The sequence below is a fragment of the Bombina bombina genome, chromosome 2 (genome assembly GCF_027579735.1).
Source record: "Bombina bombina isolate aBomBom1 chromosome 2, aBomBom1.pri, whole genome shotgun sequence".
Classification (NCBI taxonomy): domain Eukaryota; kingdom Metazoa; phylum Chordata; class Amphibia; order Anura; family Bombinatoridae; genus Bombina; species Bombina bombina.
In genome coordinates this window covers 752,213,661-752,234,966 of record NC_069500.1, presented here as the reverse complement: position 1 = coordinate 752,234,966, position 21,306 = coordinate 752,213,661, and the positions used below count along the sequence as shown (strand labels likewise).

The window sequence follows — 21,306 nt, the reverse complement described above, 5'->3', positions numbered from 1 at the left end:
CCGTTACTGTCACTTTAAATTTTAAACTGAACACACTTTATTACTGCAAATGTGAAAAAACATGAAAGAATTGTTCAAAATTTACCAAATTTTTCACCACAGTGTCTTAAAGCCTTAAAAGTATTGCACACCAAATTTGGAAGCTTTAACCCTTAAAATAACGGAACCGGAGCCGTTTTGAACTTTAAACCCCTTTACAGTCCCCTGGTATCTGATTTGCTGAGACCCAACCAAGCCCCAAGGGGAATACGATACCAAATGACGCCTTCAGAAAGTCTTTTCTAAGTATCAGAGCTCCTCTCACATGCGACTGCATGCCATGCCTCTCAAAAACAAGTGCGCAACAACCGGCGCGAAAATGGAGGCTCTGCCTATGCTTTGGGAAAGCCCCTAAAGAATAAGGTGTCTAAAACAGTGCCTGCCGATATTATTATATCAAAATACCCAGATAAAATGATTCCTCAAGGCTAAATATGTGTTAATAATCAATCGAGTTAGCCCAAAAAAAGTCTACAGTCTTAATAAGCCCTTTTTGAAGCCCTTATTTACAATCGTAATAAACATGGCTTACCGGATCCCAGAGGGAAAATGACAGCTTCCAGCATTACATCGTCTTGTTAGAATGTGTCATACCTCAAGCAGCAAGAGACTGCTCACTGTTCCCCCAACTGAAGTTAATTGCTCTCAAACAGTCCTGTGTGGAACAGCCATGGATTTTAGTGACGGTTGCTAAAATCATTTTCCTCATACAAACAGAAATCTTCATCTCTTTTCTGTTTCTGAGTAAATAGTACATACCAGCACTATTTCAAAATAACAAACTCTTGATTGAATAATAAAAACTACAGTTAAACACTAAAAAACTCTAAGCCATCTCCGTGGAGATGTTGCCTGTACAACGGCAAAGAGAATGACTGGGGTAGGCGGAGCCCTAGGAGGGATCATGTGACCAGCTTTGCTGGGCTCTTTGCCATTTCCTGTTGGGGGAAGAGAATATCCCACAAGTAAGGATGACGCCGTGGACCGGACACACCTATGTTGGAGAATTGGGCATCATCAGACAGGTGCATAGCTCTTATAATAATCCTATTCTCGGTATTCTTAAGCCCAATGGACAATGGCAATTGTGTGCTGACTTAAGACAACTAAACAAATGAGTGTACATGTCTGGCTGACCTGTGCCATACATTGACCAGTGCCTAGCACAGATGCAGGGATCTAGAATATTCACTGCATTGATTGTGCACAGGGATATTGGACCATAAAGGTACATGAGGAGGACCAGTATAATCTTGCATTCTTGTTCCAAAAGTTATGTATGCATTCCAAAGGCTCCCGTTTGATACATAAATTCATGACATGAATTTGCTGTATTCATGCATAAGGCTATGCCTGATGCACTGGAAAGGGGGACCATATCTTATGTTGATGATGTTTTAATCAAAAGCACAGACTTTGAGAAACACATCACTGAACTTAAACATGTCCTCAGCCAACTTAAAAGGGAAGGTGTCAAATTATCCCTACAAAAAGCTCAATGGTGCCACTCTCGTGTAAACTTCTTAGGACATGAAGTTACTTCTGAACTGTTAAATCCTCAGAAGACAAAGGTGGAAGCTATAAAAAAATTCTAAGAACCCAACTTACAAAGGAATTGAGATCATTCCTGGGTATGACAAATTATTCTCGCAAATTTAATTGATAATTATGCAGAATTAGCTAAACCACTGCTACTTCTTCTAAAGAAGGATGTGAAATGGCACTGGAGTGAAGCTCAAGAGACAGTCATAAGAGAGCTGAAGAGAAAACTCACTCAAGCACCTTGCTTAGCGTACCCTGAAGGGGGTAAACCTTTCTACTTAGAGACAGGTTACACAGATATAAGGTTATGAGTGCTGTTTTATACCAAAAGGCATGATAATTTAAGCAAAATTCATGGTACTGATGTTAAATATTATTATTAAGAAAATTTTATATATTTTTATGTCATAAGTCAATTGCAGTTATTGTGATATATTTTAGAATTTGTTTTATTGTGGCTAAGTTGGAACTATGTAATGCTATATTAAGAGGTATATGTTGAATTGGTAGTATTGTGTAACAAATCTGGGTTTAAGTGAAGTATATTGGATTATATTGTTTAACTAAGCATTGTCAAATTCGTATTCCATATTTTTGGCATAAGATTAGAATTGCTGCCTAATTATAGATCTGGTGAATTCAGATGTGATTTTAATAAGCGATTCATTGTGAGTAAGGTTAATTTTTAGAGATATATTTTATGGTCTGTTTTGAATAGAAAATAGTACAGAATAAGCGTGTATAATTTATTCATAATCTAGTTTTACATAAATATAATTCAATGTGTCCTATAAAGATAACTGATCAGAATTAAGGAATAATTATTAATTTTTAATAAAAATATAGTTACGTAAATATATATATATATATATATATATATACTACGTTTGGAGGTTACTACTGAGGTATAATTAAATGAATATTGTAACCTAGCGTATATCTAACACATGGGAGTACACTGCTGAGATAATATTTATAGTGATATTCTAACAGATATAATAGTATCTACAATGTATAGTCTTTTGTTACCCATCTACAAAAAATGTTATCTTACCAAAACATATCCTAGTATAACACAGGGCAAAACTATCTACTATGGGAAAAAGTACTATTGTCAAGCTTTGATCTTGCTTTCTTTATTTTACTTGGATCTTTTACTCTACTTTATATATCATTATACTTAATAGTGCTAGTTAATTTTTATTATCAGTGGTCCAAGAGTGACCATTTATATCACTACAGTTCGTCTCCCCCCCCCCCATCTTTATATACGTTACCTAAAACACACTGATGCACTATATGTAGTGCCTGCATAAAGGTATACCCCTGACTACAAATTTGCAGTAGCAAACTGGTTTTGAAGCCTCTGTTATAAGCCATCCTGGCTTGTTAGAGTATGAAGACTGGAGATGCTCTCCCTGTACTGACTTATACTATAAAATCTGTGGCATGCTACTATCCTCACCTCGTCCTCCGCTGCAGACTCCAGCATCTGATCCCTCAGGGGCTGAAAAAAGCAGAGCATATATAAGATGCATAAGCAATAGAATAAATTAACAGAATCTGCCTTCAACCCTTCTGATACAGCTGTGCAGGATAACCGCTAACTAAAGTAAACCCTTCACAGGACAAATATTGACAATACTCTGCCAACATGTAATTACTCCTTCTTTAGCTTCACCACTTACTACATCTGGTTTCAGTCTGCTTTCTTAACAGTTTATTGGCAAAACAGATCAAGCAGGTAATGTTATACTTACAGTCAGCAGGGAAGGGTGAAAGCTCGGCTGGCCAAAGAGGAGACATCTGATCGGAGTCAGGGAACCTATTGTACTGCTGGTAGTTCCTGAATGAAAGAGAAATATATACTTAGATGCCTTCCCAACAGCAGACCTCTATTCCTATTACAAGATGCTAAAAGTAGACTAACAAATCAAAACTATGTGGCTGTATCCTGAAACTGACCTTGTCAGTTGAGCATACATTTCCTCCTCTTTGCAAACTTTAGCTTTGACAAATTGTAACCAAGTGTGTCACGGATACCAGGCTGCCAAGGCTACCCCCCCACCCCCCCCTACTACCTGGCTCACTCCTTTTTACACCAGTTTTTGGGCCTTTTCAGGGTCTACTGGATCTCCCAAACTCTCCCTGACTCTTGTTTTACTATTTCTACCTCCTCACAGAAGAGCCGATTGCTGACCGCCTAACCTCTTTCCGGCTGGCCGGGGGTCCTGGAACTACCAGCCGCACAACCTCGAATACCGGCTCACCTTCACTCCAGTAGCCCTTTGCCCCAGAGCTCCGCTCTTTTGGGGATTGGCACCCCCTAGGGAGGGCAAGAGATGGGTGTGATTGCCGGAAGAGAGCTCCCTCTGGAAATCGGGTTTTGGACCCCCCTCTACAACCCTAATCCCCCTGGCTTACCCGATGTACGTTTGATGAGCTGCCGCTCCGGCCCCCAGCAACGAAGCATTTCGCTTTTTGGACTGTGGCATCTGGGGGCCGAGGGCTTTCCAACTACACCACCACCTCTATATCACTGGGACTCTATGAGACTATGGACACTATGGGGGGCGCCAGCCTGTCTGGAAGGGCGGGTAAATCTGGGGGTCTGATAAGACCCTTATCAAGATAAGCTGGTGTATACAAGTGTGTGTGTTTTCACAATAAAGTATGTTTCTGTTCCACCTGAATACCGGGTTCTGTCTGGTTATTTGGGTGGGTTCCAGCTATAACCACTTTCCTCCGCTCTATAGCTACAAGTTCCAGGGACAGGAAGGATCCTCTTGGCGAAGCTACCTAGTCGGGGTAGACGGTGTCCATCACAACTGGTGGCAGCGGTGGTTGCTTCCGTCTACTTGAACATCCAAACCACCAACTGAAGCTCTCTTCGGATGGAGCAGCAGTACGCTGAGCTCAGGAAAGAGTATGCTCATAGACCTATGGAAGCTTGTGGGCGAGTTGTCGGCAACAAGTCAAAAGGCCAGCGATCATCACCAAGCTGATGGAAGGCGATCGAGTCGGCTAGTGAGCCCGGCATGAGTCGGAGCAGTGACCGGCCAAGCGAGACATCAACCTGGGGGACAGCCATGTCCGAAATCCAGAGGGAGATCCAGGTAGCGACTGGACCTCTATGGGATCACCCCCACCAGAAAAAGTTATCACTCAGATAATCTCTGATGCCACCCCCCATGTTGGAGGTCCAGAAGTCCATAGGGGGAGCCAGGTTGGTCACCCTAGAGTCTCCTCCCCCGCCAAAGAAACTACCACACAGAGCTTTTCCGTGCCTTTAAAGATGGAAGACGAAGAGATAGACAGATACCTCCAAGTGACCGTTGTGTGAACTGCAGGGCATTGCCTTTAGAGACAGAGTCATCCTCCTGATCGGAAAACTTCTACACTGTTCCCCTCGAGGACAAAAAGAACAATAACCGGGGTAAAGGGAGTGCATCCTAGCCCGGTATGCTATCACGGTGGAGGCTCACTGGCTGAAGTTGAGGACTAAGGAGACAGCCTTTCACGGAGTGGACGCACTGGTTCACCTGCTCCTTGGACTACTGGGTCACAGGCTGCCAAGGTAAGCCACCCAGCTCATTCTTCTCAAGCACTTCTATGAGCACTTCCCGCCGGAGGTACGAGAGTGGGTCAGGGATCGGAAGCCCGAGACAGCCGACCAAGCTGCCGTCCTGGCCGATAAGTCCCTGGATGCTCGGCGTCATGGTACGACCTGAGCCTCGCCCAGTGAGTCGCTCCACTCCAGCCTCCGCTCGCCACCGGATGCTTTCCTGTACACCCTGATCCAGGCAGACACACCCCTCCACCCCTCCGGGCCCAGTTCACCCCGGAGGTGCTACGGGTGTAATCAGACTGGTCATCTCAGAGCCCACTGTTCGACAGGGGAAAGAGCAAGGAATCCCCCGCTGCTCAATGGACCAGAGCCCTGCTTGGGACTGCAGGCCGTCGCCTACTGTTTAGAATCGGAGGACCCAGCTGACTATGCTGAATGGGCAGAAGAAGAGGGTTGGGTCCTGCATGAGATGGACCCCGTAGAAGCAGCAGGCGACAACCACCTGCACCACACCACCTGGTCATCTGGATCAAACAGCCGGCAGGCCCAGGGACTACGAGACAGCGGGGCAACTGTTAGCCGTGCTGTTAGAAGTAGGGATCATGAGCCATTTACCCACTGAGGTCTTGCTGGGAAATGACCTGGGGCACCTCGCTTCCTCCCCGGATGGCTTGCCCAGTTACCACCCGCCAGCAGGCCAGGTGGCAGACCACCTCACACGATCTGGGGACCCAGGTAAACCACTATGCCCTGACTCCTACCCGACCACTGGATCAGCTCTCCTGGGCGTCCCCCACCGACTTCGCCCAGGAGACATTGAGAGACCCGACCTTAGCTCCCTTCCGTGCCCAGGCAGGGGACTGACCCAGGGGGGCCTAGGAGGAGACCGTTTTTAAATGGGAGGGCTCCTATACAGGGTTACCGAGAGAGCGGGAGGCAGGCAAATGCCCAAAGCCACCAGTTGGGTGGTATCACAAAAGTATCGGTACAACCTGCTGCATATAGGGCATGACATTCCCTGGCAAGACATCTAGGAATCACTAGGATCTACCACCGGACTGACTCAGACCTTCTTTGGCCGGGGGTTACTGGGGATTGTTAGGCAGTACTGTCAGGACCTGTGACGTTTGCCAAGAGTAGGCAAGACGGGACCCCTCAATAGCATCGCTGCACCCCCCCCCATCATTGACGAACCCTTCAACAGAGTAGCCTGTAGACATTGTTGGTTCCCTTGCCCTGTCCCAGCCCCTCCGGGAAAAAGTATATACTAACAGTAGTAGACTATGCCACCCGATAACCCGGAGGGCCAATTCCCCCTGTCCAATATCCAGGCCGAGATAGTGGCCAATGCGCTGCTCCGGATATTTGCCAGGGTGGGTTTCCCCAGTTCACTGTAGAACTCACCTGCAGTTATAGAGGCTTTGCAGGATAAGACCCCTGCCGAGCTATCCATACCAACCCCCAAAATAATGGGCTGTGCGAGAGGTTCAACGGGGACCCTGAAGCAGCTGCTTAGGACATTCTCTGCCTCTCACAAAGACTGGGCAAAATATCTGCTGCACCTCCTGTTCGCATACTGAGAGGTGCCCCAGGAATCTACTGGGTTCTCCCCCTTTAAATTAGTGTATGGCCAGAGGGTGAGGGGGCCCCAAAACCTACTTATAGCCCACTGGCAATGATCATTTGGGGAGTAAGGGCGCTCCATTGTTGAGTACGTCCTGGAGTTCAGGGACCAACTAACGGACCTCGCTGAGAGGGTGCAAAAGAACCTTCAGGTCGTCCAAGGTAGGCAGAAGCAGTGGTACGACAGGTATGTTGGTAACTGGACCCTAGATGTAGGGCAGAAGGTCCTGGCCCTGAAGCCTGTCAAGACGGACAAGCTAGAGGCTTCCTGGCAAGGACCCTATTGAGTAGTAGAGCAGCTGTGTGACACAACCTATCTGGTAGCCAAACGCTCAGATGACCAGGCCGGACCTTTCATGTGAACATGCTGAAGGCATACCAGGAGAGGCCAGAGGAAGTAGCCGCCATATGTGCATATGAGCTACATGGCGGAATACGGCGGCCACAGGCATAGGTGACATAAAGCTAGACGAGAGGGCTAGGACTAGCAGAGGGAGCAAGTCAGATAGGTGCTAGAGAGCCGGCGAGACATGTTCTCTACTGACCCTGGGTATACCACAGTAGCAGTCCACGAGTGGAGACCTCCAGGACAGGATCCCCTGTGGCAGCCAGCATACCGGGTCCCTGATTCAGTTAGAGACAATATTGCGCAACAACGTCAGGGAGATGCGGGACACAGGCGTTATTGAGCAGTCCAACAGTCGTCTGGGCATCCCTGGTGGTACTAGTACCCAAACGAGACGGGACCACCCGGTTCTGCATAGATTACCGTAGGCTTAATGACAGAACCACAACCGATGCCCTGGATAGATGACCTCCTAGACCATATCGCCCGCAGCAACTTCCTGACCACCCTAGACCTCTGCAAGGGGTACTGGGCAAATCCATTCTGAAGTTGGCATTCATCATCCCATTCTGGCCTATACCAGTTTAAGTCAATGCCATTTGGGATAAGAATGCTCCGGCGACCTTCCAGAGGATGGTTGATTGCCTCCTTGATGGCCTCCAGGATTATGCCTGTGCATACCTGGACGACATTCACGGTCTACAGCTATTCCTGGGAAGTTCTTTGGTTCATCTAGGCATCGTTCTGGACCGCATCAGGCTGCAGGTCTGACGCTTAAGCCAGACAAATGTATGGTATCGGTGCTCGGAGGCACAGTACCTTGGGCAGTAGAGTAGGCTGCAGAGGAATCAGCGGCCGGAGCCGGACAAAATTGAGGCAGTCACAAACTGGCCAACAACCAAAACCAGACTTAGGTCTTATCTTTCCTAGTACCGCAGGGTACTACCACAAGTTTGTCCCCAACTACAGAGCCTTGGCAAAAACCCCTGACTGACCTGACCCGCAAACCAGTTGCCCCAACAGGTCCTGTTTTACTATTTGTACCTCCTCACGGAAGAGCCGATTGCTGACCGCCTAACCCCTTTCCGGCTGGCCGGGCTCCTGGAACCTACCGGCCTCCGCACCACCGGGATACTCGCTCACCTTTACCCCAGGTGGCTCCAGTGGCCCTTTGCCTCAGAGGGCTCCGCTCTTTTGGGGATTGGTACCCCCTAAGGAGGGCAAAAGATCGGGGTGATTCCCGGAAGGGAGCTCCCTTGGGAACTGGGGTTTCGGACCCCCCTTTACAACCCTACTCCCCCTGGCTTACCCGGTGTAACGTTTGATCAGCTGCCGCTCTGGCCCCTAGCAACGGATCATGCTTTTTGGACTGTGGCATCTGTGGGCTGAGGGCTTGCCAACAACACCTGGAAGTGCCGCCGCTCCCCCCAGGATCACCACCTTTATATCACTGGGACTCTATGAGACTATGGACATTATGGGGGGCGCATGCCTGTCTGGAGGGGCAGGAATGGGGGAGATCTAGGGGTCTGGATAAGACTATTAACAAAATTAGCTGGGTGTATATAAGAGAGTGTGTGTTTTCACAATAAAGGTATGTTCCTGTTCCACCTGAATATTGGTTCTGTTTGTGTTATTTGGGGTTGGGTTGCGGCGATAATCACTTTCCCTCTGCGCTATAGCCACAAGTTCCGAGGGACAGGAAGGACCCTCTTGACGAGCTACCCAGTCGGGTAGCCCTTCCTACCATCTTCATTTCAGCATGATCCACTTTGAAGTGGGGAAAATAATAGCTGGAGTCTTTAACCCCTTCATGCCAAAGTGCAAGTGCTTAGATCAGAACATAGTTCAGGTGTAAACACTTGCTGCAAAAATTAAATCAAGCGATCATCGATTCGATCACTTGTTTTCAAGGCCGGGGAAAGGATCATAGGGGATTGCCTATGCTGCTAGGCGTGCCCCCCAGTCTGATTCTTGCTTGCATCAAGGGGGGGAGGCGTGCAGGGACACCATAAAAAGTAGGATGTTACGTGCCTTCCTAGCGGTGTTAAAAGGACATGAAAACCAAACATTTTCTTTCATGATTGAGATAGAGACACCCTTTTAAACAGTTTTCCAATTTACTTCTATGATCAAATTTTGCATCATTCTCTTGGTATCTTTTGCTGAAAGAATACCTAGGTAGGCTTAGGAGCAGCAATGCTTTACTGGGAGCTATATGCTGATTGGTGGCTACACATATATGCCTCTTGTGACTGCCCTCCCAGATGTGTTCAGCTAGCTTTCAGTAGTGCATTAGCTGCTTCTTAAACAAAGGATACCAAGAAAACAAAGCAAATTTTCATAATAGAAGTAAATTTAAATGTTGTTTAAAATTGTATGATCTGTCTGAATTCTGAAAGAAAAATTTGGGTTTCATGTCCCATTAAAGCCTAGCCTGTTAGGACAGCATGGAACGTCCTAAGCCGCGCGAAGGGGGTTAAAGACAGCTTTGAAAGATAAATAGATAAAGCAAGTTAATTCCTCTTTAAGAGCTGCACTTGCCATTTCTAATAATTCTTACCTGATCTTGGCTGTTGGGCTGCAACGGATTAAATTCTCTGCACTGATCTTCTGGGTCTGACAGGGGATCTGATGCTTCATATCCATAAAATGACAACAGTTCCTGGAATGCCAACTCCTCTCCTTGAACCTGAAAATTAAAGAAAGCAAGGAAAGATATCAGCGATAGAACACTAAATATCCTGTCAAGCACCAATAACTGTCTAAAGATATCTTTACCCTACCCTGATTGTCCCCATTATCCCAGGACACTGCCTGTTCCTCCTGCTGCTCCAGATCCCAGCCAGGCTTAACTGCTTGGTGGCCGAGGCCTCTGTTTTAGACGATTTCATAGCATTGTTAGAAAAAGAACCAATAAAAGCAACAATACTACAATACAGGTCACATAGCAGCAGCACATTATAAAGATAATTACTAGCGGTGTTTCTCTGGGTTTAGTTCTGGGGCCTGTTTTGTTTAACATTTTTATTTTATGTCTGCACATGATACAAAAATTTTGTAAGAGTTGTGATGTTCCAAGGGAGTGGATACAATTACTGGGATCTAAAGATCAGCATTACAAAGTACAAAATTATGTATTAAGGAAAGAAATATCCAAGGTTTAATTACAGACTCAATGTAATGTTCTGACTGTTATAATAAGAAACAATATAGTATTATAGCAAATAAGGCCAGTAAAATGTTTATAGGTAGATGCATTTGTAGAAGAAATAGTAAGGTTGTTATGCAACTTTACAGATCATGTTGATTATTGTGTACAATATATTTAGAAGGATATAAATAAATTGCAATATGTTCAAGGAGGGCTACTAACATGGTAAATGGGCTAAAAAAATAAAACATAAAGAAACAGTTGATGACCTAATTAAAAAAAACAGTTGATGTGATAATAAAAACTTCCAAGTATGGGGGCATGTCTCTGGGCAACACCTTAAATGGTCGCAATATTGGTTGCTCTGAGTGAAACACTGATAATATACCTTTTATCTGTGTCTAAGAGGATCATCCATCTACCTCAACCTGATAACTAAGAAATGCATATTAAGCAGAATTGAAAGATACCACAATATTGGGAATATCACTCCCAATAACTGATCCAGAGCGTTGAGGCCTAAGGAGCAATGTGTCGACGTAGAGAGGCCATCCAGATCTGACTCCGGTAGCCACGTGAAAACAGAGGAGCAGCCGCAAGCAGTGAACCCTCCTAACCATCGTCAGGAGACTTACGCAGTAAGGGAGAAGAGCACAGCAGCGACCGGTCGCAATGTAAAGACTGCAGTTATTCCTGATCAGCGCAGGGCGATGGAATTGCCAGGAATTACTAACGCTTCTAAAGAAACCACATCCTATGCTCCTGGAGATGCGTCTATGCAGCAGCGATCCTTGCTTAGACAGGCCCACACTGCAGCATCCCTATTGCTACAATGGAGAGAGCCGGACCATAGCTCCCGCTGCACTGCAACCAAACACACGAGAGAGGCCATGCTGGGCACTTCTGGAAGAGACTGGTATGAGAAAATGTCATATACGCCACTAAAGGATACTTTCCTAGAAACGTAGAGCCTAGATGGGTGCTTAGACCGTAGTCAACATTTCCTAGAGCTTGGTAAAACAAAGAGATCTGTGATGGCAATCAGAGAGCGGCACTCGATGTACCGGAGCTCCTACTATACCAGAGGAGTCAGAAGGAACTCACTTTACAGGAGTACGGTGATGCCGATAGAGGGTCTATGTGGGGCCAGAGGCCAACATATCCATGCACCGATCAGCATAGAAGACGCTAACTCTGTCAGGATAACCAGAGTGAGTTACTACAGATTGGGCATGGAGCATAGATGTTTTCTGATAGAGACTTTCAATTCGGAATGGAGCAAGTCCGGGATCGGCTGAACCTTTACCCGTAGGACCTGGCATGTGGTCTCTACATAACTGGCAAAATAAGTACTGTTTGGAGTCAGCCTTATCCTAATGATGGCGATTAAGCCAGATGTATAGCGGACTTCAACATTTAACATTTAAGTGCTAGAGCCTGTGGGTATAGCCACAAGTTTTTTCTATAGATTGCTACGTTTAAATTACACAATGCCAGAATGTTCTCCCTCAGCTACAGTCTCATGGTTTAGTATGTAAAAATTTGCCCCTAGCCATTTACTGAGTCACAATAAAAGTATTAATATTCCTTCTGAGTAATGTCCAGAGTACTGGTGGTTAATAATAACATAATTGAAAATCACATTTAAGCATATGGGAAGTAGGAATGTGTATTTATATGTTTAGCCTAAAAGCTACTAGGTCAGTTTCATGTTCCCACAGATTTATTGTACTCAAATATTGTTCTACAGTTATCTGAATATGATTGCTCTGCAAGAGATTCATTAATAAAAACAAAATTTATGCTTACCTGATAAATTTCTTTTTCTTGTGGTGTATCCAGTCCACGGGTTCATCCATTACTTGTGGGATATTCTCCTTCCCAACAGGAAGTTGCAAGAGGACACCCACAGCATGAGCTGTCCTATATAGCTCCTCCCTAACTGCCACCCCCAGTCATTCGAGCCGAAAGACAAGCAAGAAAAAGGAGAAACTATAGGGTGCTAGTGGTGACCTGTAGTTTAAAAATAAAAAACACCTGCCTTAAAGTGACAGGGCGGGCCGTGGACTGGATACACCACAAGAGAAGAAAATTTATCAGGTAAGCTTAAATTTTGTTTTTCTCTTGTAAGTGTTATCCAGTCCACGGGTTCATCCATTACTTGTGGGATACCAATACCAAAGCTTTAAGGAAACGGAATAAAGGGAGGGACAAGGCAGGAACTTAAACGGTAGTCACCACAGCCTGCAACACCTTTCTCCCAAAATAGCCTCCGAGGAAGCAAAGTATCCAAATTTGTAGAAATTTAGAAAAAGTAATGAAGCGAAGGACCAAGTCGCCGCCTTACAAATCTGTTCAACAGAAGGCCATCATTTTTAAAAGGCCCCATGTGGAAGCTACCGCTCTAGTGGAATGAGCTGTAATTCTTTCAGGAGGCTGTTGGCCAGCAGTCTCATAAGATAAACGGATTATGCTTCTCAGCCAAAAAGAAAGAGAAGATGCCGAAGCTTTTTGGCCTCTCCTCTGTCTAGAGTAGACAACAAACAATGCAGATGTTTGACGAAAATCCTTAGTAGCTTGTAAATAAAACTTTAAAGCACGAACCACGTCAAGATTGTGTAATAGATGTTCCTTCTTGAAGAAGGATTAGGACACAGTGACGGAACAACAATCTCCTGATTGATATACTTAATTAGATACCACCTTAGGAAGAAACCAGGTTTGGTACGCAAAACTACCTTATCATGCATGGAAGATCAGATAAGGGGAATCACACTGTAAGGCAGATAACTCTGAAACTCTACGAGCCGAAGAGATAACTACCAAAAACCGAACTTTCCAAGATAAAAGCGTGATATCTATGGAATGCAGAGGTTCAAACGGAACCCCCTTGAAGAACTTTAAGAACTAAATTTAAACTCCATGGTGGAGCAACAGGTTTAAACACCGGCTTGATTCTAACTAAAGCATGACAAAACACGCCTTGAACGTCTGGAACATCTGCCAGACGCTTGTGTAGAAGAATAGACAGAGCAGAAATCTGACCATTTAAGGAACTAGCCTGACAATCCCTTCTCCAATCCTTCTTGGAGACAGGATAATATCCTAGGAATCCTGACATTACTCCATGAGTAACCCTTGGATTCACACCAATAAAGATATTTACACCATATCTTATGATATATTTTCCTGGTGACAGGCTTTCGAGCCTGATTAAGGTATCAATGACCGACTCGGAGAAACCACGTTTTGAAAAAAATCAAGCTTTCAATCTCCAAGCAGTCAGCCAAGCAGTCAGTGGCAGAGACCATGGTGGAAGGGATGACATGTCCATCAGATCTGCATACCAAGTCCTGCGTGGCCACGCAGGTGCTATCAAAATCACAGAAGCTCTCTCCTGCTTGATCTTGGCAAATCAGACGAGGGAGGAGAGGAAATGGTGGGAACACATAAGCCAAGCTGAAAGGACCAGGGCGCTGCTAGAGCATCTATCCAGCGCTGCCTGGGGATCCCCTTGACCTGGACCCGTAACAAGGAAGCTTGGCGTTCTGACGAGACGCCATCAGATCCAGTTCTGGTTTGCCCCATAGTTGAATCAGCTGGGCAAATACCTCCGGATGGAGCTCCCACACCCCCGGATGAAAAGTCTGCCGACTTAGAAAATCCGCCTCCCAGTTCTCTACTCCTGGGATATGGATAGCTGAGAGATGGCAAGAGTGAACCTCTGCCCATAGAATTATCTTTGAAACCTCCAACATTGCCAGGGGGCTTCTTGTTCCCCCCTGATGTTGATTATGGCTACAGTCATGATATTGTCCGACTGAAATCTGATTAAACCTGACCGCAGCTAGTTGAGGCCAAGCCTGAAGAGCATTGAATATCGCTCTCAGTTCCAGAATGTTTATCGGAAGGAGGGCTTCCTCCTTAGTCCATGAACCCTGAGCCTTCAGGGAGTTCCAGACCGCGCCCCAGCCCAGAAGGCTGGCATCTGTCGTCACTATAGTCCACTCTGGCCTGCGGAAACTCATTCCCCTGGGCAGATGGACCCGAGATAACCACCAGAGAAGAGAATCCCTGGACTCTTGATCCAGATTTAGCAGAGGGGACAAATCTGTGTAGTCCCCATTCCACTGATTGAGCATGCAAAGTTGCAGTGGTCTGAGATGTAGGCGGGCAAACGGAACTATGTCCATTGCCGCTACCATTAGGCCAATTACATCCATACACTGAGCCACTGAACGGCCGAGAAGTGGAATGAAGAGCACGGCAAGGAAGTTAGAAGCTTGATAATCTGACCTCTGTCAGAAAAATTTTCATTTCTACTGAATCTATCAGTGTTCCTAGGAAGGAACTCTTGTGAGAGGGGAGAGAGAACTCTTTTCTTCGTTCACCTTCCACCCGTGAGACCTCAGAAAGGCCAGAACAAAGTCCGTATGGGACTTAGCAATTTGAAAAGTCGACGCCTGTATCAGAATGTCATCTAGGTAAGGAGCCACTGCTATGCCCCGTGGTCTTAGAACCGCCAGTAGGGACCCTAGAACCTTCGTAAAGATATTTGGTGCCGTGGCTAACCTGAAGGGAAGAGCCACAAAACTGGTAATGCCTGTCTAAGAAGGCGAACCTGAGGAACTGATGATGATCTTTGTGAATCGGAATGTGGAGATAAGCATCCTTTAAGTCCACGGTAGTCATATATTGACCCTCCTGGATCATAGGGAGGATGGTTCGGATAGTCTCCATCTTGAAGGATGGGACCCTGAGAAATTTGTTTAGGATCTTGAGATCCAAGATTGGTCTGAAAGTTCCCTCTTTTTTGGGAACTATAAAAAGATTTGAATAGAAGCCCTGCCCCTGTTCCTCCCTTGGAACTGGGTGGATCACTCCATAACCAGTAGGTCTTGAACACAACGTAAGAATGCCTCTCTCTTTATCTGGTTTACAGAAAATTGTGAGAGATGAAATCTCCCCTTTGGGAGATGAAGCTTTGAAGTCCAGAAGATATCCCTGGAAACAATCTCTAATGCCCAGGATCGCTGGACGTCTCTTGCCCAAGCCTGGGCGAAGAGGGAAAGTCTGCCCCCTACTAGATACGGTCCCGGATCGGGGCTACTCCTTCATGCTGTCTTAGAGGCAGCCGCAGGTTTCTTGGCCTGCTTCCCCTTGTTCCAAGCCTGGTTAGGTCTCCAGACTGGTTTGGACTGGGCGAAATTTCCCTCTTGTTTTGCATTAGAGGAAACTGAAGCTGCGCCACTCTTGAAGTTTCGATAGGAACGAAAATTATTCTGTTTGGTCCTTAACTTATTGGGACCTAACCTGAGGAAGGCGTGACCTTTTCCTCCAGTAATACAGAAATGATCTCCTTCAGACCAGGCCCGAATAGGGTCTGTCCCTTGAAGGGATGTTAAGAAGCTTAGACTTTGAAGTAACGTCTGCTGACCAGGACTTAAGCCATAGTGCCCTACGCGCCAAACCTGAATTCTTAGCCGTTAGCTTGGCTAAATGAAAAATGGCGTCAGAAATAAAGGAGTTAGCTAACTTAAGAACTTTATTCCTGTCTAGAATATCGTCTAGCGGGGTCTCCACCTGTAGAGCCTCCTCAAGAGACTCAAACCAAAAAAGCCGCTGCAGCAGTAACTGGGGCTATGCATGCAAGAGGCTGGAGAATAAAACCTTGATGTATAAAAATTTTCTTAAGGAGACCCTCCAATTTTTTATCCATAGGATCTAGGAAAGCACAACTGTCCTCGACGGGGATAGTTGTACGCTTAGCTAGGGTAGAGACTGCTCCCTCCAACTTAGGAACCGTCTGCCACGAGTCCTGTATGGCGGCATCTATGGGAAACATCTTTTTGAAAGCAGGAGGGGGAGAGAACGGCACACCTGGTCTATCCCATTACTTAGTAATAATTTCCGAAAACCTCTTAGGGACTGGAAAAACATCAGTGTAGACAGGCACTGCAAAGTATTTGTCCATTTTACACAATTTCTCTGGAACCACAATGGGGTCACAGTCATCCAGAGTCGCTAAAACCTCCCTAAGCAATAAGCGGAGGTGTTCAAGCTTAAATTTAAACGCTGTCATTTCAGAATCAGACTGAAGAAACGCCTTCCCTGAGTATGAAATGTCACCCACAGATAGAAGCTCACCTGCCTCGGCTTCTGAGCATTGTGAGGGTATATCGGACACAGGCATTAAAGCATCAGAAAGCTCTGTATTAGTTCTAGACCCAGAGCTGTCTCGCTTCCCTTGTAACCCTGGCAGTTTGGAGAATACCTCTGAGAGGGTAGCATTCATAACTGCCGCCATGTCCTGTAAGGTAAAAGAATTAGATGTGCTAGATGTACTTGGCGTCACTTGAGCGGGAGTTATAGGTTCTGACACATGGGGAGAGCTAGATGGCAAAATCTCCCTCTTTTCAGTCAGAGAATCCCCTGGAGATAAATCTTTATAGTTTATAGAAATATCAGTACATTTGGTACACATTCTAAGAGGGGGTTCCACCATGGCTTCCAAACATATTGAACAAGGAGTTTCCTCTATGTCAGACATGTTTAACAGACTAGTAATGAGACAAGCAAGCTTGGAAAACACTTTAATAAAGGTGAAACAGCAATTAAACAAAAACGTTACACTTAAACTGCAAAACAGTGTAAAAATACAGTAAAGTCTTTGAAATTTTTACAGTGTGTGTAAGGGACTAAAGCAACATTGCACCCACTTGCAAATGGATGATTAACACCTTAGGCCCCAAACCGGATTGAAAAACGTTAAAAAATGTTTAAAGTCAATTGAGCACCTTGCCACAGCTCTGCTGAGGCTCCTACCTGCCCTCAAAAACGATTTTGTGCAGAAATAACCCATTAGAAATGGTCCTCAGATGCCAGAGGACTCCTCTAGGGAAGCTGGATGTCTCAGTCTGAATTAAAACTGCGCAGTTAGAGAACTAAAATAGGCCCCTCCCACCATGTACTGGCTGCCAGAGGGGCCTTAAGAAAATACTCCTAGGAGTATCTGACTAGCCATGTGGAAACTAGGCCCCAAATAAAGACTTATCTCCCTCAGAGAAAAAATGTCCTATTTATGAAATCAAGTAAACTTTTGTCACTAAGTAATATGAGTATTAACATGAGTATTACCCTGTTTTGTAAGCATGATCCCAGTCGCTGTTAAATCACTGCATCAGGCTTACCTCAAATACACAAGGCTCTGTCAGTATTTTCTAGAACTTATTCATCTCTCTAGAAATAAAAATACTGAACATACCTCAAAGAAGGTAATCTGCAGACCGTTCCCCCAACTGAAGTTTTCCCATATTCTTCAGCTATGTGTGAGAACAGCAATGGACCTTAGTTACAAACCGCTAAGATCATCAAACCTCCAGGCAGAATTCTTCTAATTTCTGCCTGAGAGTAAAACAGTACAACGCCGGTACCGTTTAAAAATAACAAACTCTTGATTGAAGGTAAAACTACACTAAGTCACCACATATCTCTTGATACTTCCTTACTTGTCGAGAGTTGCAAGAGAATGACTGGGGGTGGCAGTTAGGGGAGGAGCTATATAGACAGCTCTGCTGTGGGTGTCCTCTTGCAACTTCCTGTTGGGAAGGAGAATATCCCACAAGTAATGGATGAACCCGTGGTACTGGATACATCTTACAAGAGAAATGTGTTAATATTTACTTCATATAGGGGGACTTATGTTAACGAAAGGCAGTAAAAATGTAAGTGACGAACACATGCTTATCCTGTGGTTGAGAAAAGTTGGCAGCTTTGCTAACCCAACAGACATCAAGATCAAAGCAGTAATTAGAGTAAAACAAAACTAACAACAAAAAAACTACATACACATATCAGACAACAATCTTAAAAGAGGAGAGTTAATTTACGATTCAACGATCTCCTCTACAATGTCTCATCAATCAGACTCCTCCAATCCTTGTGGAAGCTTGGATCCTCTAAGTTTCAGCAGTTTTCAAACTGTCGGGGTCGCCTCCGCAAGGGTGGGGGGGCGGCGCTAGAGCAGTTTAGGGGAGGGCGGGGAGCAGGAGCAGTAAATTCGTTATGTATTGTTTAATTGAAAAGGTTTTTTTAAGGCCTCCTGAGCAAGAACTCTGGAGGACAGTGTAGGATATAGGGTTGAGGGTGGAGTGTTTGTTAGTGATGAGTGGTAGGCAGCAGCCTGTGGATCAACTCAGCAGCTGAGAATATGATTTTGGGGCTGAGTACTTTAGTTCCGCTGGTACATCCTGAAGTAAGCTATATACCAGATATAATAATTTATATAAAGATATAATAATTTGTCTTTACTCTGATTAACTATTAGCATTAAACGTTCTCAAATGCCCTGCAAAAATGTATTGTAAACAAATAAAATGATTAAGATCATTATTGCTGAATCACCCACTGGCAGATTGATATGCAACAAATTGCATCCAAGTGTGGATGGGGGACCTTCAATATTTAGAATATTAAGAATATTATTAGTTAATAGAGGTATTACATATTTCATTACAAACTGAACCTATATATATTGATTTGCCACCTTTACTTCAATATGTGTTTAAAATCCCATGCTTTATGACAGTTAATTGTTTTATTTAGAGTCAATCAATGTTTTCAGTTATGTCCCTCTCATTCTGGGACCTTATAGGGTTGTGATTATCGGCTGTACATAGGTGCTATAAGGGTGCTCTTTCCTCCTTTTTATGAAACTTTGGAGATGGTTCCTCTCCTAGATGTTCTCTGAAGCTTTAATATTATCTAAGATATATCCATGGTATAGACTCCTTTCCAGTTTGTAAGTCTGCTATGTTGCAGGCAGCGCTAGAGTCTCTTCAGAAAAAGCCAAGTTATCTTCAATAATTAAGCAACAACATTTTCTGGGAACATTAGAGTCCTATTTAATTTGCAAAAGTCATTAGTCAGAGCAGTTCTGCTATTGAATTAGGCAGGCTCTGCCCAACTCATATCTGAACAACAAATTAATTTAGGACATTATTCAATAGAACACAAATGTATATAATAGCACACATTAGTAGGCCGGAGATGATTTGTTTAAAAAATATAATAATATCTATGCGTGTGTGTGTGGGTGGGGCTCATCTTGAAAGTTATCACTAAAGGGGTGGTGTACTGTCTAAAACTTTTAAAACCTTGGTCAAAGTCCAAACAGTCAAAAAAGCCTGCCACTCCTCCAAATCTTCATGAAGGTGAGACCCCTGAGCCAAACAAGGTTCTGGTCGAGTGTAGATTGAAGTTTTTTCAGGAGACTAGGGGAAAAGTCAGTTCATGATCCTTGGGTACTTAACATCATTTCCCAGGGGTACTGCATAGATTTTCAGTCTCATCCTCCTCGAAGAAGATTCTTCCTGTCTCATATTCTGAGAGATCATTTAAAGGCCAGAACCTTCTTGGTGTGTGTAACATACCTGAAAACTATGGGCGTTATTACTCCGGCCCCATTAGAGGAACAAACTTGTTTTGGATCTCAAATACTTCCATTAGTGCAGGAGGGTCAATTTATGTCTACCTTCAATTAAAAATATGCCTATTTGCATATCCCTATTCACTGGGATTATGTAAAATGTATCAGATTTGCCTTCCAAACAGGCATTATCAGTTTGTGGTGCTTCCCTTTAGTCTGGCAACAGTACCCAGAATCTTCAGAACGTTTCTCAGAGTCCTATTGTTGCTAGTAAGAGCATAGGAAATTATGGTAGCTCCATATTTAGAAGATATTCTGGTACAGTTGTCTTTTCCAAATGGCACAGGAACATACTAGAAAAGTTATTCAGTACCTTCATACTCAAGAGTTGAAGAATCAGCCTCCCAAAGAGCCTTTAACTCCATGGACCAGGGTTTAATTTCCTGTGTTTCATAATAGATTCACTGTTAATTATACTGTCTCTAACAGATTGAGGCAAAATCAAGTTGCAGAAGGTGTGTGCTCTTCTCCAGCTCTCTTCTTTTCCTTCAGTCCTTTAATGCATGGAAGTAGTAGGTATTATGGTAGCAGGTTTCAGATGCTGTACCATTTGCAAGATTCCACCTATATCCTCTTGAACTAAAAATGCAGCAGCACTGGAAACGGAGATTCCAAGGATATTTCTAGAAGATCTCCCTTGGCTTCAAGACAAGACAGCTCCCTGACATGGTGGGGGGACTCACCAATCTCTTATTTAGGGTGCCTCCTTTCTCCAGGCCAACATGGGTGGTGATCACCAGAGATGCCAGCCTGTTGGGTAGTCTCATCTTGGTAGCGAAGTTACACCATCAACTTGTGGCTTACATCAATCAGCAAGGCTGAACTTGAAAAACCTTAGCAATCAAAGAGGTAGCCCACATTCTATCTTGGGCAGAAAACCCATCATTGCATGTTAACAGCAATTCACATCCTGGGGTGTTGACATCTGCAAAGTAAGATTTTCTCTTTCTTCAATACTTCACCTAGCAAATGCTTGCTTTATCGCAAGGTATTCAATAGGATTGCAAGTCGTGGCAGGCCAGAAATAGATCTCATGGCTTTTCACTTAAACGAAAAGCTAGCCCAATATTGTGCAAAAATTTGGGATATGCAGGCAACTCTCATAGATGCCTTAGTGACTCCAGGTCATTCAATCTGATTTACATTTTTCCTCCGTTTGGGTTACTATCCAGGATGATAGCCAAAACAAAGCAGGAACAGTAATTTTCATTGCGCTGCATGGCCTTGCAGGAACTTGTATGCAGATCCATTCCAAATGTCCTCCTGCCAGCCATACTGTATTCGTCCCAGAAAGGACTTTCTCCTCAAGATCCCTTCATCAAGACCACAATTCTCTGAATTGGACAACATGGTGAGTTGAACGCCTAATCTTTTCTCAAAGAGGTTCCTCCGATCAAGTTAATTAACCACTTTGATTCAAGCACAGAAACCTTTTACCAGTCAGAATTATTATAAAGTGTGGAAAATCTTTCTTTCCTGGTGTGAGACTAAGCATTAGAAAAAATCCAACAGAAGTGGCAGCATACAAAGTACTATATTAAGCACAA

At 44.5% G+C, this 21,306-nt stretch overlaps 1 protein-coding gene across 1 annotated transcript in view; it reads right to left on the bottom strand.

Moving 5' to 3' along the window:
- LOC128647245 (mesoderm induction early response protein 3) overlaps positions 1-21,306 on the bottom strand; it is a 268,112-nt gene that overhangs the window by 222,033 nt on the left and 24,773 nt on the right. The window contains exons 2-6 of the mRNA XM_053700036.1: positions 9,910-9,993; positions 9,682-9,814; positions 3,342-3,427; positions 3,190-3,200; positions 3,047-3,088 (exon numbers count right to left, since the gene is read on the bottom strand). Of these exons, the coding sequence (XP_053556011.1) occupies positions 3,047-3,088; positions 3,190-3,200; positions 3,342-3,427; positions 9,682-9,814; positions 9,910-9,993 (356 nt within the window). The remainder of the gene's footprint in view (positions 1-3,046; positions 3,089-3,189; positions 3,201-3,341; positions 3,428-9,681; positions 9,815-9,909; positions 9,994-21,306) is intronic.